At 41.7% G+C, this 22,031-nt stretch overlaps 1 protein-coding gene across 4 annotated transcripts in view; it reads left to right on the top strand.

Annotated features, from left to right (window-relative positions):
* Positions 1–22,031, top strand: part of LOC133463173 (nuclear pore complex protein Nup214-like) — a 36,200-nt gene that overhangs the window by 7,143 nt on the left and 7,026 nt on the right. For all 4 annotated transcript variants that reach the window (XM_061744542.1, XM_061744540.1, XM_061744552.1 and 1 more), the window contains 19 exons: positions 27–185; positions 2,841–3,279; positions 3,360–3,487; positions 3,683–3,771; positions 4,836–4,919; positions 5,467–5,616; positions 6,044–6,202; positions 6,288–6,391; positions 6,918–7,097; positions 7,592–7,680; positions 7,896–7,979; positions 8,101–8,412; positions 8,559–8,726; positions 11,273–11,372; positions 11,718–11,781; positions 11,858–11,927; positions 12,136–12,211; positions 20,043–20,098; positions 20,185–21,693. In XM_061744542.1, the coding sequence (XP_061600526.1) occupies positions 27–185; positions 2,841–3,279; positions 3,360–3,487; positions 3,683–3,771; positions 4,836–4,919; positions 5,467–5,616; positions 6,044–6,202; positions 6,288–6,391; positions 6,918–7,097; positions 7,592–7,680; positions 7,896–7,979; positions 8,101–8,412; positions 8,559–8,726; positions 11,273–11,372; positions 11,718–11,781; positions 11,858–11,927; positions 12,136–12,211; positions 20,043–20,098; positions 20,185–21,693 (4,020 nt within the window). The remainder of the gene's footprint in view (positions 1–26; positions 186–2,840; positions 3,280–3,359; positions 3,488–3,682; positions 3,772–4,835; positions 4,920–5,466; positions 5,617–6,043; positions 6,203–6,287; positions 6,392–6,917; positions 7,098–7,591; positions 7,681–7,895; positions 7,980–8,100; positions 8,413–8,558; positions 8,727–11,272; positions 11,373–11,717; positions 11,782–11,857; positions 11,928–12,135; positions 12,212–20,042; positions 20,099–20,184; positions 21,694–22,031) is intronic.

Below are 22,031 nucleotides of genomic sequence, written 5' to 3'. Positions count from 1 at the left end.
ACCTTTTACTCTACATCCTCACAAAGCGGACGAGAAGACCTTGCCTCCTGCGCCCACCATGCTAATGCTATCCACAGAGGGATTAATCTGCCCATTCGCTCTGCTGAACTTAAATCCTGGGGTTAAGCAGCTCGTTTCACCCGCTACTGCCCTGGCCTTGGAGGGGGAAAGACTGCCGAAGCCAGGTAAGAAAGACGGACAAAGTGGAGAGATGGTGAACAGATGGTGAGGGGTGAACATCGATTTATAATCATTTATTTCAACATTCTGTTTCCCAAAGTGATGATTATTTTTTTTTTTTACTTTTTTTGTGGATTGTGGGTCTTGTAGTGTTTGCCAAGATGCTTTACTTCCTGGTGCAGAACTGTCCAAGTCTGACTCAGAATGTTTGCATATTTGATATATCACCTATTGGTTTCAAATGGACAATTTTAAGTATGAATTTTGGCATTTTGTGTGGAGCCCGCTTCACATTAATGATTAGTTTAAGAGACTCAATGAAGTAAACGCATCCACGTGTCCCTGATAGGGCTGAACGATATGGACAAAATTTCATATCTCGATATTCATGCCAGATATCTCGATATCGATACGATACGATATGACTTTGGTTCAGTGAAAACCAAGGATTTTTCAGAAAAATAAAAACATCAGAAATCAAAAGAGTGCAGTTTTATTGATTAGAACTCACTGCCAGTCATCAACATTAACATAAAGTCACTCAATAATAAATAATAATCAAAATATTTTACTGTAGCTCCGCTTTAACGATAAATAACCAATGCAGTTAGGGTTAGAGTTCAGTACATGTTATTGATTATTGATTGGACGCTGCAGCTGAACGGACTGTCACAACATCACTGCAGTTTCATGACGGAGTGAAGACAGATTACAGATTAAACTCATGTTTCACTCCCAGGTTTCATATTTGATTTATTTTCTGTTTCAACAATTAAATATCTAAAAATGTTAACTTTCAATCTGATGAACAAAAGAACCAGAAAAAACTTTCTTAATTTATTACTGCGCATGTGCAATCCCCCCATTTGTCCAATCCTTGTTTTCAGTAAACGAATAGGAAATAGAGAAAAGAGTTTTCCACTCGCTGTTTTAATTCCCAATTTCGATTTTCAAACACATCAATGAATTTTTTATTATCAAAACAAAAGATGGGGAACGGATTATTTTGGTTTATTTCTCTATTTTTATTTTGTAATTTCAAAACTAAAAAGGGATGGCCGACGTCGCAATTTTCACCAAGCACGACTTGCACAACACCTCGCTCTGGTCGACATCATCCTTTCTAAATCCAAAATACCTCCAAGTAATGGAGGATTATTTATGTTTTGGCACAAAATTAGATTCAGCACCGCCACCGGCCGCATTATACTCCGCAATCATGTCTCTTTTCTTCCGTTTGGATTTCTCCGCTCTTCTCCGCTCTCCTGTGTGTGGCTGTGTGCGTCTCAGTCACGTGTCCCTCCCGCCCACCCTCCTATGTTTGTCATTGGTTGGCTTCAGCTGTCGATCAACAGCAAGCATGAAATAAGCTTTGTGGTTGGCTGGCCGTAGTGGTGCGTTCAAGAGCGAGCGGAAATATATCGTTTATATCGTTGCTTTTCCGTTATTAATGTCTTGAATGTTCATATCTCGATATAGATACGATAACGGTATATCGTTCAGCCCTAGTCCCTGATGAGCTTATCCAGATATATTAAGGGAAAAACGTTATTTTGCCTGTGATTTTAGTTATGAATGCAGATGTGAATATAAGTTTGAGGGTTTAACGTTGTTATTTTTACTTACTTTTTTTGGGGGGGGGGACTTGCTTTGGCCATGCAAGGAGCTTTGACCTGACATGCCAGCCTTCAAATCCAATCAAATCAAACATGTTCAGAAAAGAGTTGAAGCCAAATTTTTTTACAAACTTAAAGTGTCATATTGCACTTTTCCACTAGTACCTACTAAGCACGGCTCGACTCGTTTTGGCACTTTCCCACTTGGGGTCTACCCCTGCCGAGTAGATACTTTTTCTGTAACTACTCTGCCGAGGTTCTAAGCAGCCTGTATCTGACGTCATCACACTAGACGCCACCGTTTGGTCGGGGGTTGGAGTCAGACGTCTGTGTCAGGATGTGACATCAGCCAAAGAGTGACTCCAACGGCGGCTTCTTGTTCACATTTATTCGACAGGCAATGGCAGCGCAAAAGTCTGTTTCGTGATCCAACTCTGAGGTGCAGATGTTCATAAACCTGGTGGCTGAGGAGAGAATTGAAAAAAGGGATCTAGACGGGGCGATAAGGAACAACAAGATGATCTACCAGGAGCTCTGTCACTTCATAGCTGCTCGCGGCTACCGATGGACTTTTCAGCAGCGCCGAGACAAACAAAAAAAAAATTAAAAAGCGTTGCCTGTTGAAGCTTCTCTCACTCGCATTTTTTAATTTGATATCGAGCACAAGCCGCAGACCCAGCAACACATCATTCCTCCATGTTCTACACCTTTAGTGTTGTTGTCTTCTTCGTTTGTGTCACACAATCAATTACGTCACACCAGCTTCGCTCCAACCCGCCTACTTCTGCTCCAGGTGCTGAATTGTTATGGAAAAGAAACTTGACCGAGTTGAGTCGAGCGAAGCTGAGATGACTAAAGCCGAGTAGGTACTAGTGGAAAAGTGCCAATATAAACAGGGGTTGTGACCGTCTGCCTGTGAAAAACATCTGCTTCCCTTTACTCTGACTAATCTAGCTGCTTGGAGAATTGGCAGCCTGGTTCGTAGAGAACGCTTGCTCAGCACATGATAACATTAATGAAATTGAATTGATTTTCTGTTCACAGGTTCTTTGGCAGCCCAACCGGCCAAAATCGCTGCCCCAATTTCAACTGCCCCACCAGCTTTCCCAAACATTGGATTTACTTCAGCAGCTGCTTCCACTCCTCTGATCCCTGCCCCTTCATCCTCCACTGTCCCATACAGCATTGGTCCTACAGCTCCTGTGTCGTCATCTGCGTCAAGCTTTACTTTCTCAATTCCAACTACCTGCTCCACCACCTCAGCCCTTTCAGCTTTCTCCCTGGGGGGATCTGCACCTTTTGGCTCAGGACCTTCAAGTTTCTCTTTTGCCTCCAAGCCTCCCTCTGACACGGCCTCTGCACCTTCAGCATTTTCTTTCAGTACCCCTTCCATGAAACCCGCAGTGGTGGCCCCCCCACCTTCAACATCCCAGAGCCTTGCCGCTGCCTCGCCAGCAACAGTCAGACTAAATCTGAATGAGAGGTACTCGGCCATAATATGTTGGGGATTCTGAGTACAGTTGCATATACAAACACATACGGATAATTGTTTTCTTTATTAAGGTTTTCAGCAGTGGAGACCACCGCACCAGCTTTTTCCCTGAATGCTTCACTTCCCAAAGCTGTCACTTCCAGTTCCAGTAGTTTTACTGCACCTTCACTCCCAGCCACTAAGCCACCAGCTGTGTTAGGTAAGGAACACTGTTTGTAATCACTACTGTTCAGGGTTTTTGTTACTTTTTATTTTTGTATTTTTATGAATAAAACCACAAGCTCTATCATCTACAGCTAAATGGTTAAATGAAGTAAAGTTAGGATTTTGTCGCAAGTTGTCGTCGTACAATACTTATGGCATCCCTTGTTACTTTGATATTATCGTTTTACAGCACCAGTGTGCCCAGTTCAGACCAGCACACCTTCCACAACTGTTCAGAAACCTGCTCCTGCTGCCCAAGGCCGTGGCCAAGCTCCACAGGTATTATCTAGTTGTTGCAAAGACAAATGACTGATCACGTTTCTTTTAAGGGTACAGTTCATATTTTTTCCCAAAAAAATTTCCATTTGTGTTCAATCTAAAAGTCGAACCATAGGGTACAAATAACACAGTAGGGAACTGGACTGATGACAGAAAGGGCATTACATTAAGTTTTATGACTGTTGAAAGAACTGCACAGTTGTCTTTGAGGGATATTTTAATTATTTGTATTTGATGAGTTGGTAACAAATGACTGAAAATGGTACAAGCAAGAGAAAAAATACAGTTAGGTGTTTTGCACTCGTTAAAGGTGGATTTTAATTGTTTGTGTTTTTACTGAAAGGCCACTCAGTAATCCATGGCTTTTAAATGCCAACACTGCAATTAAGTATTATTTAAGATTGCAAACAAGCTTTCAGCATTTTTGGCCAATCTTCCTCTGCAGTGAGTCTTAAGGTTTATTGCCTGTTCTGCATTATTGTCCTGTTGAGAAAATTCCAGTGGAATCAAGGCCTCGTATTTCTACAGAGGGCTTGTTTCCCTCCATAATATTAAAGTTCTCCTTTTGTCACAAAGCCTTTTACTATGGTAAGGTTGCTGGCCTGTCAGGTAGGAATACAACACATTTGTACTGCGTTCCCACCACTAACAAAGACTCGAAGTGTTCTTACAAGATAATGATCAGAAACAGTCAGCTTAAGCAGTGGGGGACAGGTTAAGAAGAGGACATGTCAGCGTTTTGGCGAATAATAATTCCCTATAAATCAAAATTTGTCAGAAAAATAATTCATTTACTGCGTATATAAGAACAAACGAACCCCTCACTCAGTGCTGCAGTCCAGTTTTCCATATTTATACCATCTTCTCAAATAGTTTGATCAAAGACTAAATCATAAGATAACAAAAGTAAAGTACCAATGGAGTTAACTGAACTCTTTTTAAGGAGGAAATCCGTTGTTATATTGGATGTCAGAACTGTTTCAGGTTTTACTTTATTGTTTGTTCAAATTGTTTTTGATAAGTGTATTTTAGGGTTTGATTTGTTTGATCATTTCTTAATGCAGGCAGCTGTGAGTATAAAGGCTCTGGAGAAGCAGCTGCAGCAAAAGAAGGACTCCGATCCCATTATGGCAGGAATTTTTGAGGAGGTAAGACCAGAGTGCTCTGCAGCACTTTTCTTTTCTTTTTTTTTTCTTTTAATTTTTATAGTAACAATGGGAGACCATGGGAGTTGGATAAGTCGTCTTAAATGTAATCATAATCATGTAATCATATAGATAATGGATGGATGGAACTTTACAACAGATGTTTGTAACCCCAATACTACATAAATGCACTCAAATCTGTGGCACCAATTTAAAATTAATTATTTTTTTTTGTTCAATACGTATTCTGTATTTGATGTTTATTTCATTCATTTAAAAAAAAAAAAAAAAAGGTTAAAACTTAGAAATCCCCTTGGTGTCAGATCAGTACTCTGTCAGTCGATACCAAGTCTCAGGTATCTGAAAGAAAAAGAAATATCAGTACATTGCTACTCACTCACGTGAAAATCTTACTTGAGGATTTACAAGTCGCTAATGTAACTTGTTGCCATGAATGTCATGCTGAATTAAGACGTGTGGAACGTGTATACAGTCCTGGAGCAACTCCCTCACATTGCTGTATAACTAACTATCTTTGGCTTGTTGTCAGATTGCACACTTTCAGAAGGAGTTGGACGACCTCAAGGGACGGAGTGCAAAAGCTGACTTTAAGGTTGGCACGAATGATGAGATGAAGGAGTTGAGAAAAGAGTCGGAGGACCTCCATGTTTTCACCCTGGAGATCAAGGAAACCACAGAGGTAAGACGATGTTTGAGAAGCTAGACCATTTAGAAAGTGCTTGGGCCAAAACAAAAATCCCTGTAGTTTAAAAAACCCAGAATACAACGAGTCACATTCATTCACAGTTTTGATCATTTCTGTTATCATTGATTCAGATTTTAGTCGTACTATGAAGCATGTGATCTGCTCTCCTCCTCTTAAACATTTGTTGCCCCCCCAGTGTACCATAAAGAGTATTTGAATATTTTCAACACAGGTCTACATTTTGAATTCATTAAGGTTTTTAGTTCCAGAAGAATAGTTGGGGGGGTAAATGTGTCCAGTCTCAGGGAAGACTACATCAAGAAGATCAGTTTTTGTGTCATAATTTTCTTACATGTCCTTTAATTTCAGATATTAGGTTGAAAAAAATCTGTATTTAAGCCTTCTCTTATTTTTTTTTAAGTCCCTTCATGGGGACATTGGCACACTGAAGACCACACTACTGGAGGGCTTTGCTGGAGCTGAAGAAGCCAAGACCCAGAGTGAGCTGAGCAGAGACAAGAAGTACAGGCAGCTGTTGTACAACAAACCTCTGGATCCTCGGAGCGAGGAGCAGCTCAAGGTGATAAACGACTGACTGGCTGACTAGAATAGTGCGCGCAAGGTTGAGTATTTTATATACTTGTTGTACTTTCTTCCTTTCTCAGGAGATTCGCAGGCTATACCAGTATGTGAAGTTCGCTGTGGAGGATGTTAATGATGTCTTGGATGTGGAATGGGAGAAACACCTAGAGAAGAAAAAGAAGCAGAAGTAAGTGTAAAACATTATAGATTAAGCCGATCAGCATTTTAGAGTCCAGAAGGATCCTCTTGGAAACCCAATCAGCTGATGATGCAGTCTTCATCCTGGACCTGCAGATCAGCGTGGTCCCTGAAGCTCCCTCCAAAACTCTTTAATGCCTTCTAGTTGTGCCAGAGCTTCCACAGTTATGCAATTATGCGCGACTTTACACAGTCATTTATAGGAAACATATTAGTCTAACCTTGTAATTTTTATAACTAATTTGATTTGACTTGTTCTTACTTAATATGATCATCAGCTGTTTTTGCCTCAGTGTGAATGAGTTATAAAACGAGTTTTACTACTTTATTGTCGGGCACTGTCAACTGACAAAATTTTTGTAGCGGTTTGCACATTTTCATGCAAAGTTTGTTTTTGACATTCCAATGTGAGTACGTTTTTGTGTGCGCTGCACTTTTTGTACATGAGGCCCCTGATCAAGTAGAATATTGTATGATGCATATTTTTTGTGTAGAAACAAATGTTATCTTTACAGACACATGGTTGTGCCAGGACGTGAAGGCCTCTTCACCACGCTCTCCAACAACCTGTACATCATCAACCGGCAGAAGAACAGCCTGGATCAGTTGATTCAGGAGCTCAACACGCTGCGCCTCTACAACAAAACAGCAGCTCCTACAATAAACCAAAATACTGCAACAGCAACAACACCAAGGTATGCTCTGGAAGAGAACGGGCTGGGCTGGAGAATTATGAAAATTTTAGGATTATATGAATATGGGATTACACTTTTGATTTTAAAATTAGAACAAAAACACAGTGGGATTAGATCACGAAAAAGCTTCATTATATGAATTTAGTCTGTTTAATTAAGCTTCGGTTTGAAGTCACAACAGTTTAGGAATATTTTAAAGGGAGCTGATCGACCTCAACATCACCTTTTCCCCCCTTAGTACCTCAAAAAAATACATCAGGATTATTATTATTTTTTTTTATTCACTTTATTCACAAGTTGTCACTTGTAAGTTTGACCACATGTCCCACCGCTGGTAGCATTTTCATTACATGACATCCAAAACACACTTTCAGCAATTCTGCTCTCAAACCAATAAACCCTGCGATTTTAACAGAGTGTGCATTTAAAAATCAATTACATCAAACTGTCAAAAGCATTGTGATCTAAGACATCTTGGCTGTATTTTTTACTAGTTTGGAAAGTGAACTCAAGAGTTTAGAAGACGCACTCTTGAAAGCCAAGCTGGATACCACCGCTCCCGAGACAAAAAACAAAGCTCCAGGTATGCATCTCTCCATGGATATTTTTTTTTATCTAAAATGATAAAAGGTACCAATCACTCTATATTTAAAAATACCCTCAACATATCCTGTTCAGGGTTGAGGCGGGGCAGCCTCTTGCAGTTATTTCAAGAGCTGCATCTCTGACTTTAAAAACAGGGCTAATAAAACAAGTCACATGTATTAATTTTGACTAACACCAGATTTTCTCCAGCAGTCAAGATATCATCAGTTAAATTGTCCCAACTGCGCAACTTCCTCTCAAAGGGACAGATGCCCCCTGTACGGTCGACAGCACCAGGTACTATTAAATTATGTTCACATGACTACGCTTTCTTTTAAATTATGTAAATCTGTGGTCAAAATTTAAGATCTTAGTGAGATAATGGATTTTAAGGTATTCCTCGTTTATTCTCTTTCAGCCAACTTGTCTCGCTCCGCCTTCCTTTCACCTAAATATTATGAGGACTTGGATGATGCAAGCTCAACGTCATCCCTGTCCCAGTCCCTAGAGCCTCACCCGCCTCACTTGGAGCTGGAGGAGGAGGAGGAGGAACTACAGCCCCTTCGGCCCCCAACTGCTGTGGCTCCAGCATTGTCCACTCCTCGCCACCCCACAGTGGTGAGGACCCCCTCTATCCAACCAGGGTTTGGAGCCATCCAGTCTACGCCTCTGACAAAAATTCACTCTGTACCAAACATGGGCTTTGGACTCAGCCCTATTGCCAGCCCCAGTAAGTAAATCATACCAACTTTTCATGTTCACTACTGAAAAACAGTTAAAGTCAATGGTTCTGTTCTGTTCTGTTCTGAGTTCTGATCCAATTCTGATGACCTCTCTAAGCTGCTTACTTTTCTAACTTTTCAATTTATATTTCAGTTCCAACCAACAAGATCAACCTCAGTGGGGCTGAAAGCACCGCTCTTGCCACAAAGACTGTAAAGCATGGAGCTCCGCCCCCAGAGAGAACCATACCTGTCACCCTCCCCGCCCAACAGGCTGCAGCCACTGCTGCTCTGCGCAGACAAATGGCCAATCAGAAGACTGGTAAGAAGCAGGAGCAGCTTGCAAATGGTTAATTATTTACTAGTTTTTGACAACATGTTGAAATAATTGTTGTTGTCCTGTGCACATAACAAGTTTCTTGTTCTACATCCCGTTGTTGTGCTCCTTGTAAATCACCAGGGGGAGACATACACCTTGAGACTAAAGAATCTGAACCCGACAGCTTCAGCAGTCCAATCAAATAGTTTTTTTAAAATTTTTGCATCGTAAGGTTCTTCAATGTGTTAAATGATGAACTCCAATTTGCAGCCATTGGGAGAGAGCTTTATCCAGTCATACTAACTTAACATACTAACATACCAACCTGGCATCTTTCACTTAAAGGGGACCTATTATGGCATTTATTGTATATTTTAAACAGGCGTTGAATGTTTTAAAAACAATCAAATGCTTGTTTTTTCTACATAAATCAGAAATTCAGCCTCTGGGCCATGTCTCTATTTTTACCGCTTCTAACCTCCTTCTCTATGAGGGATTCTGAGGGGCGGGGCGGCTATGATAATGAGGCTCTGTGCTGATTGGCTGCCTGAATGACGTGTAGCAGGGGAGGGCACAAAGCCTCGCTCTGGCAGAAGAGCAGCGGCTCCGTACACAAAGCGTGTCCCATGCGAGCGAGTTTCGGCGAAAAAAATCAATTCCATTGCTTTATTTTCTATTGGACTGTCCTAACTGGCCGCGAGTTTAACGGTTTCAGTGTGGACAGAGAGCGTCCAATGTCACGCAGCTCGACGCGATAGTCGGACGCTCGCATGCAGTTACACGGATCTTAAAGCCTGATTTACGGTTCTGCGTTAAATCGACGCGTACCCTATGCCTTTAGTTACCTGAAGAGGGATCCGGGTCACCTCGTCTTCACACTAATTCACACAAGAAGCTTTGATTGAATTCTAAACAGGTACACCAGTTCTTTACTCCAATTCCTCATCATTTCATTTCTTATGTTACAAGACAAATGAATCATGTTAACTGTAAAGAAATCACAACACTGAATGTTCACAAATGACAGCTTTATTGTTAAAAAAAATAAAACAACATAAGTTGTATATAAATAACATTTATACACTATTGCTGGCTCAAGGAAGGACTGTGCATTTCTTCTGAAGGTGTCGTTGAACAGCTTCAGGTGCATTGCTTGGAAGATCTGAAACCATAAAAAGAAGAAAAATGTATTACTAATAGAGCTCCGGCGTTACCTAACACTCCGTTAGGGAACACCAGAGCTACTCTCCGGTCCGGTGAGTAGCTCCGGTGCTCCGGAGCTAAATACTTAGCCCATGCAAAGATCATACTTGTAAACAAACATAAATAACATAAAAAAAATAACGTCACTTACCGCTGACTCGTTTGCAGTTGCCGGGTCCGTGCTGTTGGTACTGATCCTTTTATGAGGGTAAGTGTCGATGCAAAACCTAATTTTAACTGTCCCTCGTTGTTCAAACAGCCACCGCTTCTGAACAATGGCGGACGCTCCGGCCGGCGGAGTTAGTTGTGGGCGTGGTTTCAGCAGCGGAGGCCAAACCTCTGCGTCTGTCGTGACGTCACGATAGGCGCAGATTCTGAACGGCTCGTAAAAGTCACATGACACTGGAAGGATCCTCCGGGCGGGGTGAACAGAACCTGCGAAATTTGGTTGCTTTCTTCCTTCTCTGTGTTGGCAGGGTGAGGGGAGACAACTTTATATATGTTAAAACAAGAAAAAACATGTTTTTCATAATAGGTCCCCTTTAAAAACACTATGTGGTAATAACACTTCTGACCATATGGTGGAAGACATTCACAAGACATTTCATGTGTCATTTGTTTCTTGCATCCCTGGTAAGACAACAAAGTAGACCTGTAGTGGTAGAAAGTAATTTCTATTGTCAAAGGTTCTTTTGTCAACACAGTAGATCTATACACAGTAGATATGGATCTCTGGAAAGCGTCTGGAAACAACTTCTGTTGTAATAGATGCTATAAATACAATTGAAAAGCCTTTTGGAAAAAAGATTTTTGGTTTCTTTGGGCGGTCTAAGTTTCAGTCTACATAATGTTTTGTTTTATTTATTTATTTATTCATATATATATATATATATATATATATATATATATATATATATAATCACCATTAAATATATTCTTGATGGTTTTGTTTTTGTATATTACAGCCTATGGGGAAAAGAGGCTTTAAAACCACTCTTCAGAAAACCAGTTTGTAAATGATGCTTCGTGCATTATACAGTTATACAGGCTATTGCAGCTGCATCACTTCCCTTTTCTCCAAACTACATGTTTGCAGCGTCATAGTGTGTGTGTGTGTTTATAACGTTGCATTAACAAACAAATAGTGCTGTTAAACAAAATTTACGTTAACATATTATGAAGACATTAACTTTGACAGCTGTAATATACATGCATAAAATTACATACGTAAAAAATAAATGCATAAATAGGTAAAATCAAAATAATCATGCCTTGTTCTTTTGAAATGTGGATTCTGTGTACACATTCTTGTGAAGTGCTCTCATATGCTTTTGTTTGTATTCCAGCTGTTGTCACGACCTCACTGACGGAGTCCACTTTAAAGATTGTTCCCCAGGTGGTCAACATTCAGGAGCTCAAAGACAAAGGGCCGCCTTCCATCATCAGGTAAAAACTGCATTATTACAGATTACACGGATCGAGTCTCTGTCAACACTTTCTACTTTAAGTCACAGTAACGTTGAATAGATTTGTTTCCAAAGACATTTTCTCAGCTAATGTCAGAAATCTTCATCTTGTTCATGATGTGACTGCTTTCCAGCTGTTTTTTTTTAATAATGAAAAAAAAAAAATATTTAATTTAATTAAATTATTTATTTTGTCTATTGCCTATCTGTGTAGCAGAATGCCATATTTTTTTTATTCCACACAGGAATTTTCCACAATTTTGTTTTCTTTCATTAAAAGTACGAGACATGTTCCCCGTCTTACTGTTTTGTTGATCTTCTCCAGCTCCTCAGGGTCTGATCCCACAGCTCAGGCCTTCACAACAGTTTCTACAAATCAAGTCAAACGGGTGAGTATAAAATATCCATAAATACTTGTGTTTTTGTTGAATTGAGCTGTAACTGCAATTAAACGTTTCTCTGCAGAATACTGTCCCGACCATGCAAAAGACTTCCAGTGAAATTACATCCACGCCACAGACGGGCTTTGTGTTTGGTAGGTGACATGTTGGCAGATACGGTGTGTGCACGTCCCACCCATCTCATGCTTGCAGCTCCAGTCATCTGGTCAAACAGGAACATCTGCAGTCCAGTGGCTTGTTTATGGTTCTATTTCTGGATCTGTAAAATCGTCACCTCTAAATTTGTGTTGGGTTTCATGCCATGACAGACATTTACTCAGTTCCTAAAACTTTGTCTTGAAGGTCCGGCAGCCAAAGCAGACGGTTCTGTGAGTTCAGTGGAACAAAGCTCCAGCAAAGGTTTCTCCTTCACTTCAGGGTGAGACATCTCCATTTATTCTTGTCGAACAAAGTTAGCTCATAATTGTATTTATCATAAAGACATAGTCAATAATATTTAACATCTTGCTATTATCAAACTTTACTTGACTGTAATTCACTGAAAGCGATTTGAGCCACATCACGGTTTTTGTTCTGTTAATTTCCCCCAAAATAACCACACAGATAAATGTGTGTGGAGTAGGGATGCCCCGATACCAGTGTTTCCTCTAGGAATTTTTTCAGCAGTGGGGGCATGCTTCCCGGGGGGGTGGCGGCGGCGGCGGCGGCGTTGACTAGGCCCGGCCCAAAGCAATCGGCGTGTGGAAACTCAACAACAATAACGCCTGGCATGAGTGTCACAATACTTAATTGTGGCTCATGATACTATACCATCCAAATTATAGCAATAGCACTGATTTGACTAGATGTGTTAAGAGCATAGTATTCTAGTTTAACTTGAATACTCTCTAACTCAGTCCCTCTGGTTGAACCAATACAAAACAGGTATCTGAAATACACAACACTGTATGAGTTATGATAAATCACTATGTAATGAGGGTGTAAATATACAGTTTAACTTGAATACTCACATAGAAATGAAGGTTGAATGTTAACCTAAAAAAACCAACCAGCAATGCCATTTTTCTCAATGTTTAGGGATAAGGAGTTTCTTCAACAGGTCACTTTTTTCTGCAACTCTGTCATTGTCAAGGGACATGAGGATCTTTCTCTGTGGTCATAAGCATGAATGCTTCCAGGTGTTCTTGTGACTGTGTGCTCCCCCCTCACAAAAGAAAAACAGAGAAACATATTTTCTCATGAACAAATGTAATTGTCTGAAAGATGGTTCAAATGTTATTTCATTGCCCGAAAAATGTTATTTTGTTACTTGGAAAATTTTAAATATGTTTTGTTGGTGAGAAAATATGTTTCTCTATTTTTCTTATTTTTGTGAGGGAGGATATATATTGTTTTTCGGCACTACCTTGTTCTCTATAGCTGATATAACATGAATTACTCCTATGTGGGATCAATAAAGTTCTTATTTTTGCCATCTGAGAAAATTCAATATATTATATTTGGTGCCTAACTGTTTCCAACAATCTTTTTCATGTGGGAAGTCAGGATGACATTCCCTTCATCCAAATGCACTTTTGTTCTTATTCTACCAAAGTCCATGTTGTGCACCTTTCCAAAAAGACACATGTTTACAGCACCAATAATTTCTGTATTAATTGTGATTTTTGATCGATTTCTTTTTATGTTTTGAAGATAATTTTAAAAATAAAACCGGGTTAAACTTTAGCCAAAACGAGGCGTAGTTTAATAGAAAAACACAGAAAAACTCCGACAGGGAACTCAGAACTTCTTCACAAATAACTTAAAAATCACAGAGAGGAAAAAAACAAAAACACCAGCAAACTAACAAACAAAGCAACAAAGCTTAGAGTTAACAAAACGAACCAGCAATGCCGATGAACAACTCGCAGCCGCTCCTTAACTTTTCCTCCCGGGCTGCAGGTGGTTTAAGGATGATTTATGGTTCCGCGTTAAATCGACGCAGAACCTACGGCGTAGTTTACGCGGAGACCTGCCCGTACGTTGCGCGTCGCCGCTTAACCTACGGCGTAGTTCTGCGTCGATTTAACGCGGAACCTAAATCGGGCTTCACAGCGCGACTCACTGTCCGCCGCGCAGCTCCTCGCCACGCCGACTCCGCGCTCATATATGTAATACATTTATAAAGCCCATATATTTATAAAGCCCCGCCTGGCCGAGCCCTAACACTGTGGCCGGCCGCCATCCGTCCTGGCCGTTCTGTGATTCTCCAGATCACACAGATGGCCAGTCCGCCCCTAATAAGTCTACCTTTTCTCCGGTAATTCGCTGCCTTTTTTTCTTACGGCGACTTCTCCTTTTTTTTTTTCCTTACGACGACTCTGACTCTGACTCTGACCTGGTGCCTGACGTGATGTCACTTTAGGCCGCGCTCTCGCCCCACTCCCTCCCTCCCCTCCCCCCGCCGTTGCGCTCATCATCACACAGGCTGTGCTGTGAAGGTGGAGAGATGCGGCGATGGTGCATTTGCAAAAAAAAAAAAAAAAAAAATTATAATAAAAAAAAATTTCAGGCGTGGCGGCTATGATTCAGCAGTGGCGGACCGCCACTGCTGAATGAATGTAGAGGAAACACTGGATACCGATACTGGTATCGGTATCGGGGACGATACTGCTCTCATATACTCTTACTCGCAAAAATTCTCCAATACCACGCAGCGATACCACTTCATTGTTGTTGTTGTGTTTGGTTGCTAAGTGCTGCACAAATACGTATATGCCATAAGTGTAATATTAAGTATAATAATATTTTTTATATAATATTAATATTATAATATTCGTATATAATAATAATATTATAGGGCAGCACGGTGGCTTAGTGGTTAGCACTGTTGCCTCACAGCAAGAAGGTCCCCGGTTCGACTCCCAGGCCCAGCAGGGGCCTTTCTGTGTGGAGTTTGCATGTTCTCCCCGTGCTCGCGTGGGTTCTCTCCGGGTACTCCGGCTTCCTCCCACAGTCCAAAAACATGCATATTAGGTTAATTGATGACTCTAAAATTGCCCGTAGGTGTGAGCGTGAGTGTGGTTGTGAGCATGGTTTGTGTGTCTATATGTGGCCCTGTGATGGACTGGTGACCTGTCCAGGGTGTATCCCCTGCCTCTCACCTAAAATGAGCTGGGATGAGCCGTGACCCCGCAAGGGATAAAGCGGGTAAGATAATGAATGAATGAATAATATTATATAATGTCATCTTGTTTCGGCCAGGATAAACTGGAAAGAGCGGAGCAGTGCGCTGCTACTGCTGCTGTGACAGTAACAACTCCTGTTGGTCGACAGGAAGTGCCGTGTGCGCTCTGAGTAATACGTTTTCTGAATTAAGGCATACTACTGATATTTACTCAAAAGTGTGCCGAAGTATACTTATATATACTGTTTAGGGCCAATCCCAATGTTCACCCTACCTTCTACCACTAGCCCTCACTCACTACCACTTCACCCTAAAAATGAAGCCACTTGGGTAGGGCCATTGTAATCTTCTCTAGGGATTGGGACTAGGGATGGGCGGTATGGAATAAAAAATTTATCACGATAATTTCTGGCATTTATCCCGATAACGATAAAAATGGCGATTAAAAAAAAAATACCAATTCAACTTCACCTTTTGTAACTATAAATCTATCTCTGTTTTAGGTCCAAAATTATTCATTCTCTATATAAATGATATTTGTAATGTCTCTAATATATTAGATTATATTGTTTTTGCTGATGACACAAATGCCTTTTGTACTGGGAGAAACCTTCAGAAGCTACTGGAGGTTATCTCAGTAGAACTGGAAAAGCTCAAATTATGGTTTGATACAAACAAATTATCATTGAACATCAAAAAAACTAAATTTATGATATTTGGTAAATCAGATAAACAGCTGGAGGGATCCACGGAAGTAAGGATTGATAATATAAGTTTAGAGAGAGTTTATGAGAATAAATTCTTAGGGGTTATCATTGACCATAATTTGAGCTGGAAACCTCATGTTAGTTGTATTAGATCGAAACTTGCAAGAACAATAGGAATTTTATATAGGACAAAACAAATACTTAACTACAATTCATTATACACACTGTACTGTACTCTTGTGTTGCCATATCTGTCTTATTGTGCAGAAGTCTGGGGTTGTACATACAAAAGCAACACTCAAATGTTATATCTTATGCAAAAGCGAGCTATCAGAATAGTCCACCAAGTAGGGTACTATGAACATACCAACCCACTGTTCCTTAAATCCAGGTCAATGAAATTCAAAGACATCGTTGACTGCAAAATTGCTCAAATCATGTACAAAGTAAGGAATAACGTACTTCCAGGAAATCTTCAAAAAATGTTTGCGGAAAGGGACGGAAAGTATAACCTCAGAGGGAAGGGGAAATTTAAACAACCAAGTGCTCGTACCACGCTAAAAACAATGTGTATTTCAGTCTATGGAGTAAAAATGTGGAATAGTTTACCAGACGAAATAAAAGATAGTAAAAGTGTTGTCCAGTTGAAAAAAAAGTTTAAATGGTGCACTTTTGAAAAGTATAAAATGTTATAGTTTATTACTTTATTTTTTTTTCTCGTTAAGTTAATAGTAGTTTGGATTATTTGGGTACATAATCCTTGTGATTATGGCTTGTATGTATGTATGCATGCAAGAAGGTATGCATGTGCAGATATATTTATATAATTATGTTTACAATCATAGTAGTGTATTCTTGTGTAATTTTGGTAAAGTTTTGGATATATAGCCTATGTTAATATACTTTGTAGTTTTGGTAAAGTTCTGGATATATATGTTAATATACATTGTTGTAGTACTATAAAGTACTGTATTACTAGAATATGTTTTGTTTGTTTGTCAAATTTTGAATAGTAAACAAGGGTTTGGCGCCTAAAAGCTATGCTTCTGCCAAACCCTTTTCGTTCAGCCATAGTTTAATTTATTTTTTCTGTTTTGTTTATGTTTGTTCTTTTTTTATGATGTTGCTGCTGAACGAAATAAACAATCAATCATCAATCATCATCAATCACCACATTCAGTCTTTGGAGCCCCCAAATCACTGCTCTAAAAGAATACTAAATACTACTAAACTACACCAATTAAAATTAATAAAAACCAATTAAACGAGTCCACCTGTACTGCAAAACTGTAATGACTCAGATCCGCCATGTTTGTTACACAAACACGTCATCATTGATCCTTTCTTTCTTTCTTTCTGGCTCATTTCTTTCTTTCTTTCAGGCTCATTTCTTTCTTTCTTTGTTTCTTTCAGGCTCATTTCTTTCTTTCTTTGTTTCTTTTTCTTTGTTTCTTTTTCTCTTTTCTCTTTGTTCTCTTTTCTTTGTTTATGTTCGGGTACGTAAGCGACTGCATAGTTACGTTTGCACATAGGTCACACCATATCAGGAAGCCGAGAGCTAAAAGCTAGAAGCTGTTTTCATTTCCGCTGTAGCGCTGTTAATTTTTTCAGGCGTAAAAGTAACCATTAAGATCCCCAATCTGGGCTCAGTTTATCCAAATAACACCTGTTAAGAAATTTGCTCCGATGTTTTTGGGGATGATAAGAGCCGCCGGCGATTTATGGTTCTGCGTTAAATCGACGCAGAGCCTACGGCTACGCGCACCGTACGGCGCGCGTCGCCGCGTACCCTACACCTTCTGGCGAGATCTGAAAAAACGAGCAAGCGAGTGATTATGTACAGTCACTGAGTGAATATTATGAAAGTAAAATACTGGAACTGTTCCCCCAATCCTCAAACTAGCTGCCATCACACCCACCCTAAAAAAACCCGGTGCAGACCCATCAGACCTCAATCATTACAGGCCCATCTCCAACCTTCCCTTCATCTCCAAAACTCTGGAAAGGGTGGTTGCAGCACAATTACAGTCCCACCTCAATTCAAATAACCTCCACGAACCCTTCCAATCCGGTTTCCGCCCCAATCACAGCACTGAAACAGCCCTGGTTAAAATCACCAACGACCTCCTCCGTGCAGCTGACTCCGGCCTACTCACCATCCTCATCCTCCTGGACCTCAGCGCAGCTTTCGACACCATTTCTCACCCAATACTCCTGGACCGCCTGGCTGGCATTGGGATCACTGGTGTTGCACTCTCCTGGCTTTCATCATACCTCACTGACCGTCAACAGTTTGTCCAACTACGGAACCATAAATCTGGGTGCACGGGTGTCACAATGGGTGTCCCCCAGGGGTCAGTATTGGGTCCACTTCTCTTCACCATCTACCTCCTACCCCTAGGTTCAATTCTCCGTCACCATAGGGTCCATTTTCACACTTACGCCGATGACACTCAGATATATATCTCCTCCAACCCCACCGCTGCCATTCCTCCCACTTCCCTCACCACCTGCCTACACGACATCAATACCTGGATGAGCAATAACTTTTTAAAACTCAACGGCAATAAAACTGAGGCTCTTCTCATCGGCTCCAAATCCACCCTCACCAAGTCACAACCCTCTCCCGCCCTTCCCATCATCATCGACGGCTTTCCGGTACCCTTTTCCCCCCACGTCAAGAGCCTCGGCGTCATTTTGGACAGCACACTTTCATTTGCACCTCACATTTACAACATCACCCGGACTGCATTCTTTCACCTCCGCAACATCTCCAGACTCCGTCCAGCACTGTCCCAATCCAGCACAGAAATCCTGGTCCACTCATTCATCACATCCCGTATTGATTACTGCAACGCCCTCCTCACTGGCCTCCCAACCAAACTCACCGACAAACTGCAACTCATACAGAACTCGGCCGCCCGGATCATCACCCGCACCAAGTCATCTGATCACATCACCCCCGTCCTCATCCAACTCCACTGGCTCCCAGTCCAATACCGTATCATTTACAAAAACCTCCTCCTCACCCACAAAGCCCTTCACAACCTAGCCCCCACTTACCTCTGTGACCTATTGCAAGATTACACCCCCTCCCGCACCCTCCGCTCAACCTCTGCTGGACTCCTTTACACTCCCACCTCACACCTTAGCACCATGGGTGCCCGAGCTTTCAGCTGCTCGGCACCCAGACTCTGGAACTCCCTCCCCCCACACATAAAACAAATAGACTCCATCACCACATTCAAAACACAACTCAAAACCCACCTGTTCAAACTTGCCCATTCACTATAACCGGACATCACGCACTACTTCCCACCAGTTTGTTTGTCTACTGTTATATTATTTGTCTTGTTACTTGTATGGATGTTTATTGTATTTTTAATTGTATTTCCTGTGTTTTTATTCTGTAAGGTGACCTTGGGTGTCGTGAAAGGCGCCTCCAAATAAAATGAATTATTATTATTATTATTATATATATCTCTAGAAATGTAATCAAAATGCGTTTTTATGCAGAAACTAACTCCAAAATATTGATTTTATTCACTAAAAATGACAAATGTTTTTTTGTTTGATTCAGTCTGCAAATGATGACGTAAAGCATTCTGGGAAATGTTTCTGGCCCTCGGTCAGTGAGTCAGCATCTGAAATCCCTAGCTTTTAAGGGCTAGATTCATACCCCCTAGCCCTCGATATGCCCGCTACCCCTAGATGCAAAGAGGAATTGGGAAACCACTACCCTCACGGGAACGCGCAAAATTTAGGGGTAGGGCTGAAAAGTAGGGGTAGGGGGTGTATTGGGACTGGCCCTTAGTATGGGATTTCGGACGCACCGAATGGCGAGAGACAACCCACGGGTCGTTAAAATAACAGGCTCTAAACCATTATATAACGCTGGATTACCAGCCACTGTCAGTTGGCGATATGATGTTTCATTGATATGTTATATGTTTGATATTTTCTTAAATGTGAAGACAGTGCCAGTGTGGAGACTTTTTATTTACACAGAAAGATTATTTTTTGTTTAAAATAGTTATTCTACTCATTTTGTTTTTATTGAATTTATCTGTTTCAAATAAAACCTGCTTTCCAATTCATTGCATTTTTCATTGTATCGTATCGGTACTCTGTATCGGCAAGTACACAAATTAAAATACTCGTACTTGGTGTGAAAAAAATGGTATCGGGGCATCCCTAGTGTGGAGGCAAGCAAAAAGTCTTAATCCACTCTAATTATGTCTTTTAAATTGTTTCCCCTTATAATCCAGACGATTTATCAAATACTTTTTAAAATTGCACCCCACTTAATTTTTCTTGTCCACTCAAGTATATCACTTTATAGAAACAATTGATTTTCTGCCTGTTTGCTTTTCCAGATCGGCTTCAGGCTTCAGTTTTTCTTCAGTCTCGCAAGGAACTGGAATGTCACAAGGTAGAAACTATTGGCTATCAAGACAGTAAGAAGAGGATCATTCATGTCTTATATTTTCAGCTAAATTTACCCTTTTGTCTCCCCAGTGAAGGATATGAATACATTTCCCTTTGGTGGAAATGGGAAGATGGCGTTTGGCCAGACTGGAGAGGAGCCATTTTCCCTCACCCCCAAGTCCAATGCCCCGGGTCTTGGCACCGGGTCTCTCTCTGTGCTGCCGAGCGCTGCAGGTGAAGCAGCCAATCAGACGTCCACCACAACTGCTTTCAGGACAGAGCCACAGCCGCCGAAGACCATTGGGGGAGAGACACTGGGCAGTTTCTCTGGACTACGCGTGGGCCAAGGAGAAGAAGCTAAAGATTCCTCCACCAAACCTGCTGCTGCATTTACCTTTGGGGATAGTGGACTTGGCATTGGCAAGGGAACCCCGCAGTTTAGCTTTGGAGCAGGTCTCCAAAAGTCTGCTGATGATTCTACTGCAGCAAACCTGTCTAACGGGACGGTGTCAGGCAGTTTGTTTAAGCCCCCTGAATCAAACACCAAGCCAGCTTTTTCTCTTCCCCCCTCCAGCTCAAGTGCCTCAGGTTTTCCTTCATCGTTTGGTAGTCTTCTCACCGCTTCTCCAGAGTCAGTAGAGGAACTACAAGCTCCCACACAACAAACTACACCACCTCCTAAAAAAGAGCCCACTAGCAATGAACCTGCTGTAGAAAGCCCCAATCAACCCGCCGTGCCTGAGCCTGCAGTGGATACAACCACAGCAGAGACCACAACAGCCACACCAACATCTGCTGCACCAATACCCAGCACCCCTTTGGTCACTAACGTCCCTGCCACAGACTCTCCCTCTCCCACTGTTGCACCCACTGAAGCAACCCCTACACCACCAGCCAGTGCTCCTGCCACAGTGAAAGCCACCCCAGACCTATCCACCACTGCTGCTGGGACCACTTCAGCTGCTGCCACACCTGCCTCCCAGGTAGCCCCAGCAGCATTCCAGGTGCCCAGTTCTGACAAACCAGGCTCCATTTTCACTCAGTCTGCTCCTGCAACAACTGACAGCAGCTCCATTGGGATCACACCAGTGATCAGCACAGCTGCTCCTACAGCCACCACTCCCACCTCTGTAGTTGTGAGCAACACATCAACTACCGCTGCTGGAAATGTGTTTGGGCAAGCTGTTGCCCCACCTGCTTCTTCAGCCCCAACAGCCACAGGATTTGGCTCATCTGGGTTCGGTACATCACCTGGTTTTGGCAAATCCGTGTTTGGACAGGTGGCTGGGTTTGGTCAGCCTGCCGGCATCGGTGGAACATCCAGTGGCTTTACTTTCTCCCAGTCAGCTTTTGGGGCAGGTTCTAGTGGTGCAACTACTGGAGGAGGTGGTCTTTTTGGTGCCCCCACTGCAACCAATGCAAGTTCTTTCTCTTTTAGCACAAGCAGTGCAAACGCAGCCAGCAGCACTGGCTCAGGGCTGTTTGGGCAAAACACAACCCCTGGTTTTGGTCAGAGCTCTGGATTTGGACAAGGATCTGTGTTTGGAAGCAACACTTCCACCTCCCCATCTTCAGGTTTCAGCTTTGGACAGCCATCAGGTGAGTGCAAGTTGGCACTTAAGTGTCACTCAGATTCAGGCCAAATGTGCTACTGTTTCAAATGGCATCATCTTGAAAGAGAAAGACACCTGTTTTTCTTTATTGCATCCTGTCAAAGCCTCAGTGGCTACAAGGTGTTGTTCCATTCCCAAACATTCTCTGAAGTCCTAACACAGTCTGAGAATGTCTGCATACGCGTGGACAGCTGATTCAAAGTATGAGCTACGTAGGTGTTCATGTTTCTGGAATCATGTTATTTAGTAGTTTCTGTGGGGGTGGGGAGTTGGGGGTAATGGTCGCTTTATAATAATTGCTGATCTGGTAATGTGAAGTTGAAG

The sequence above is a fragment of the Cololabis saira genome, chromosome 2 (assembly GCF_033807715.1).
Source record: "Cololabis saira isolate AMF1-May2022 chromosome 2, fColSai1.1, whole genome shotgun sequence".
NCBI classification, from domain to species: Eukaryota; Metazoa; Chordata; class Actinopteri; order Beloniformes; family Belonidae; genus Cololabis; species Cololabis saira.
The sequence above is the reverse complement of the archived record's forward strand: the minus strand, read 5'-3'. Positions and strand labels throughout refer to the sequence as shown.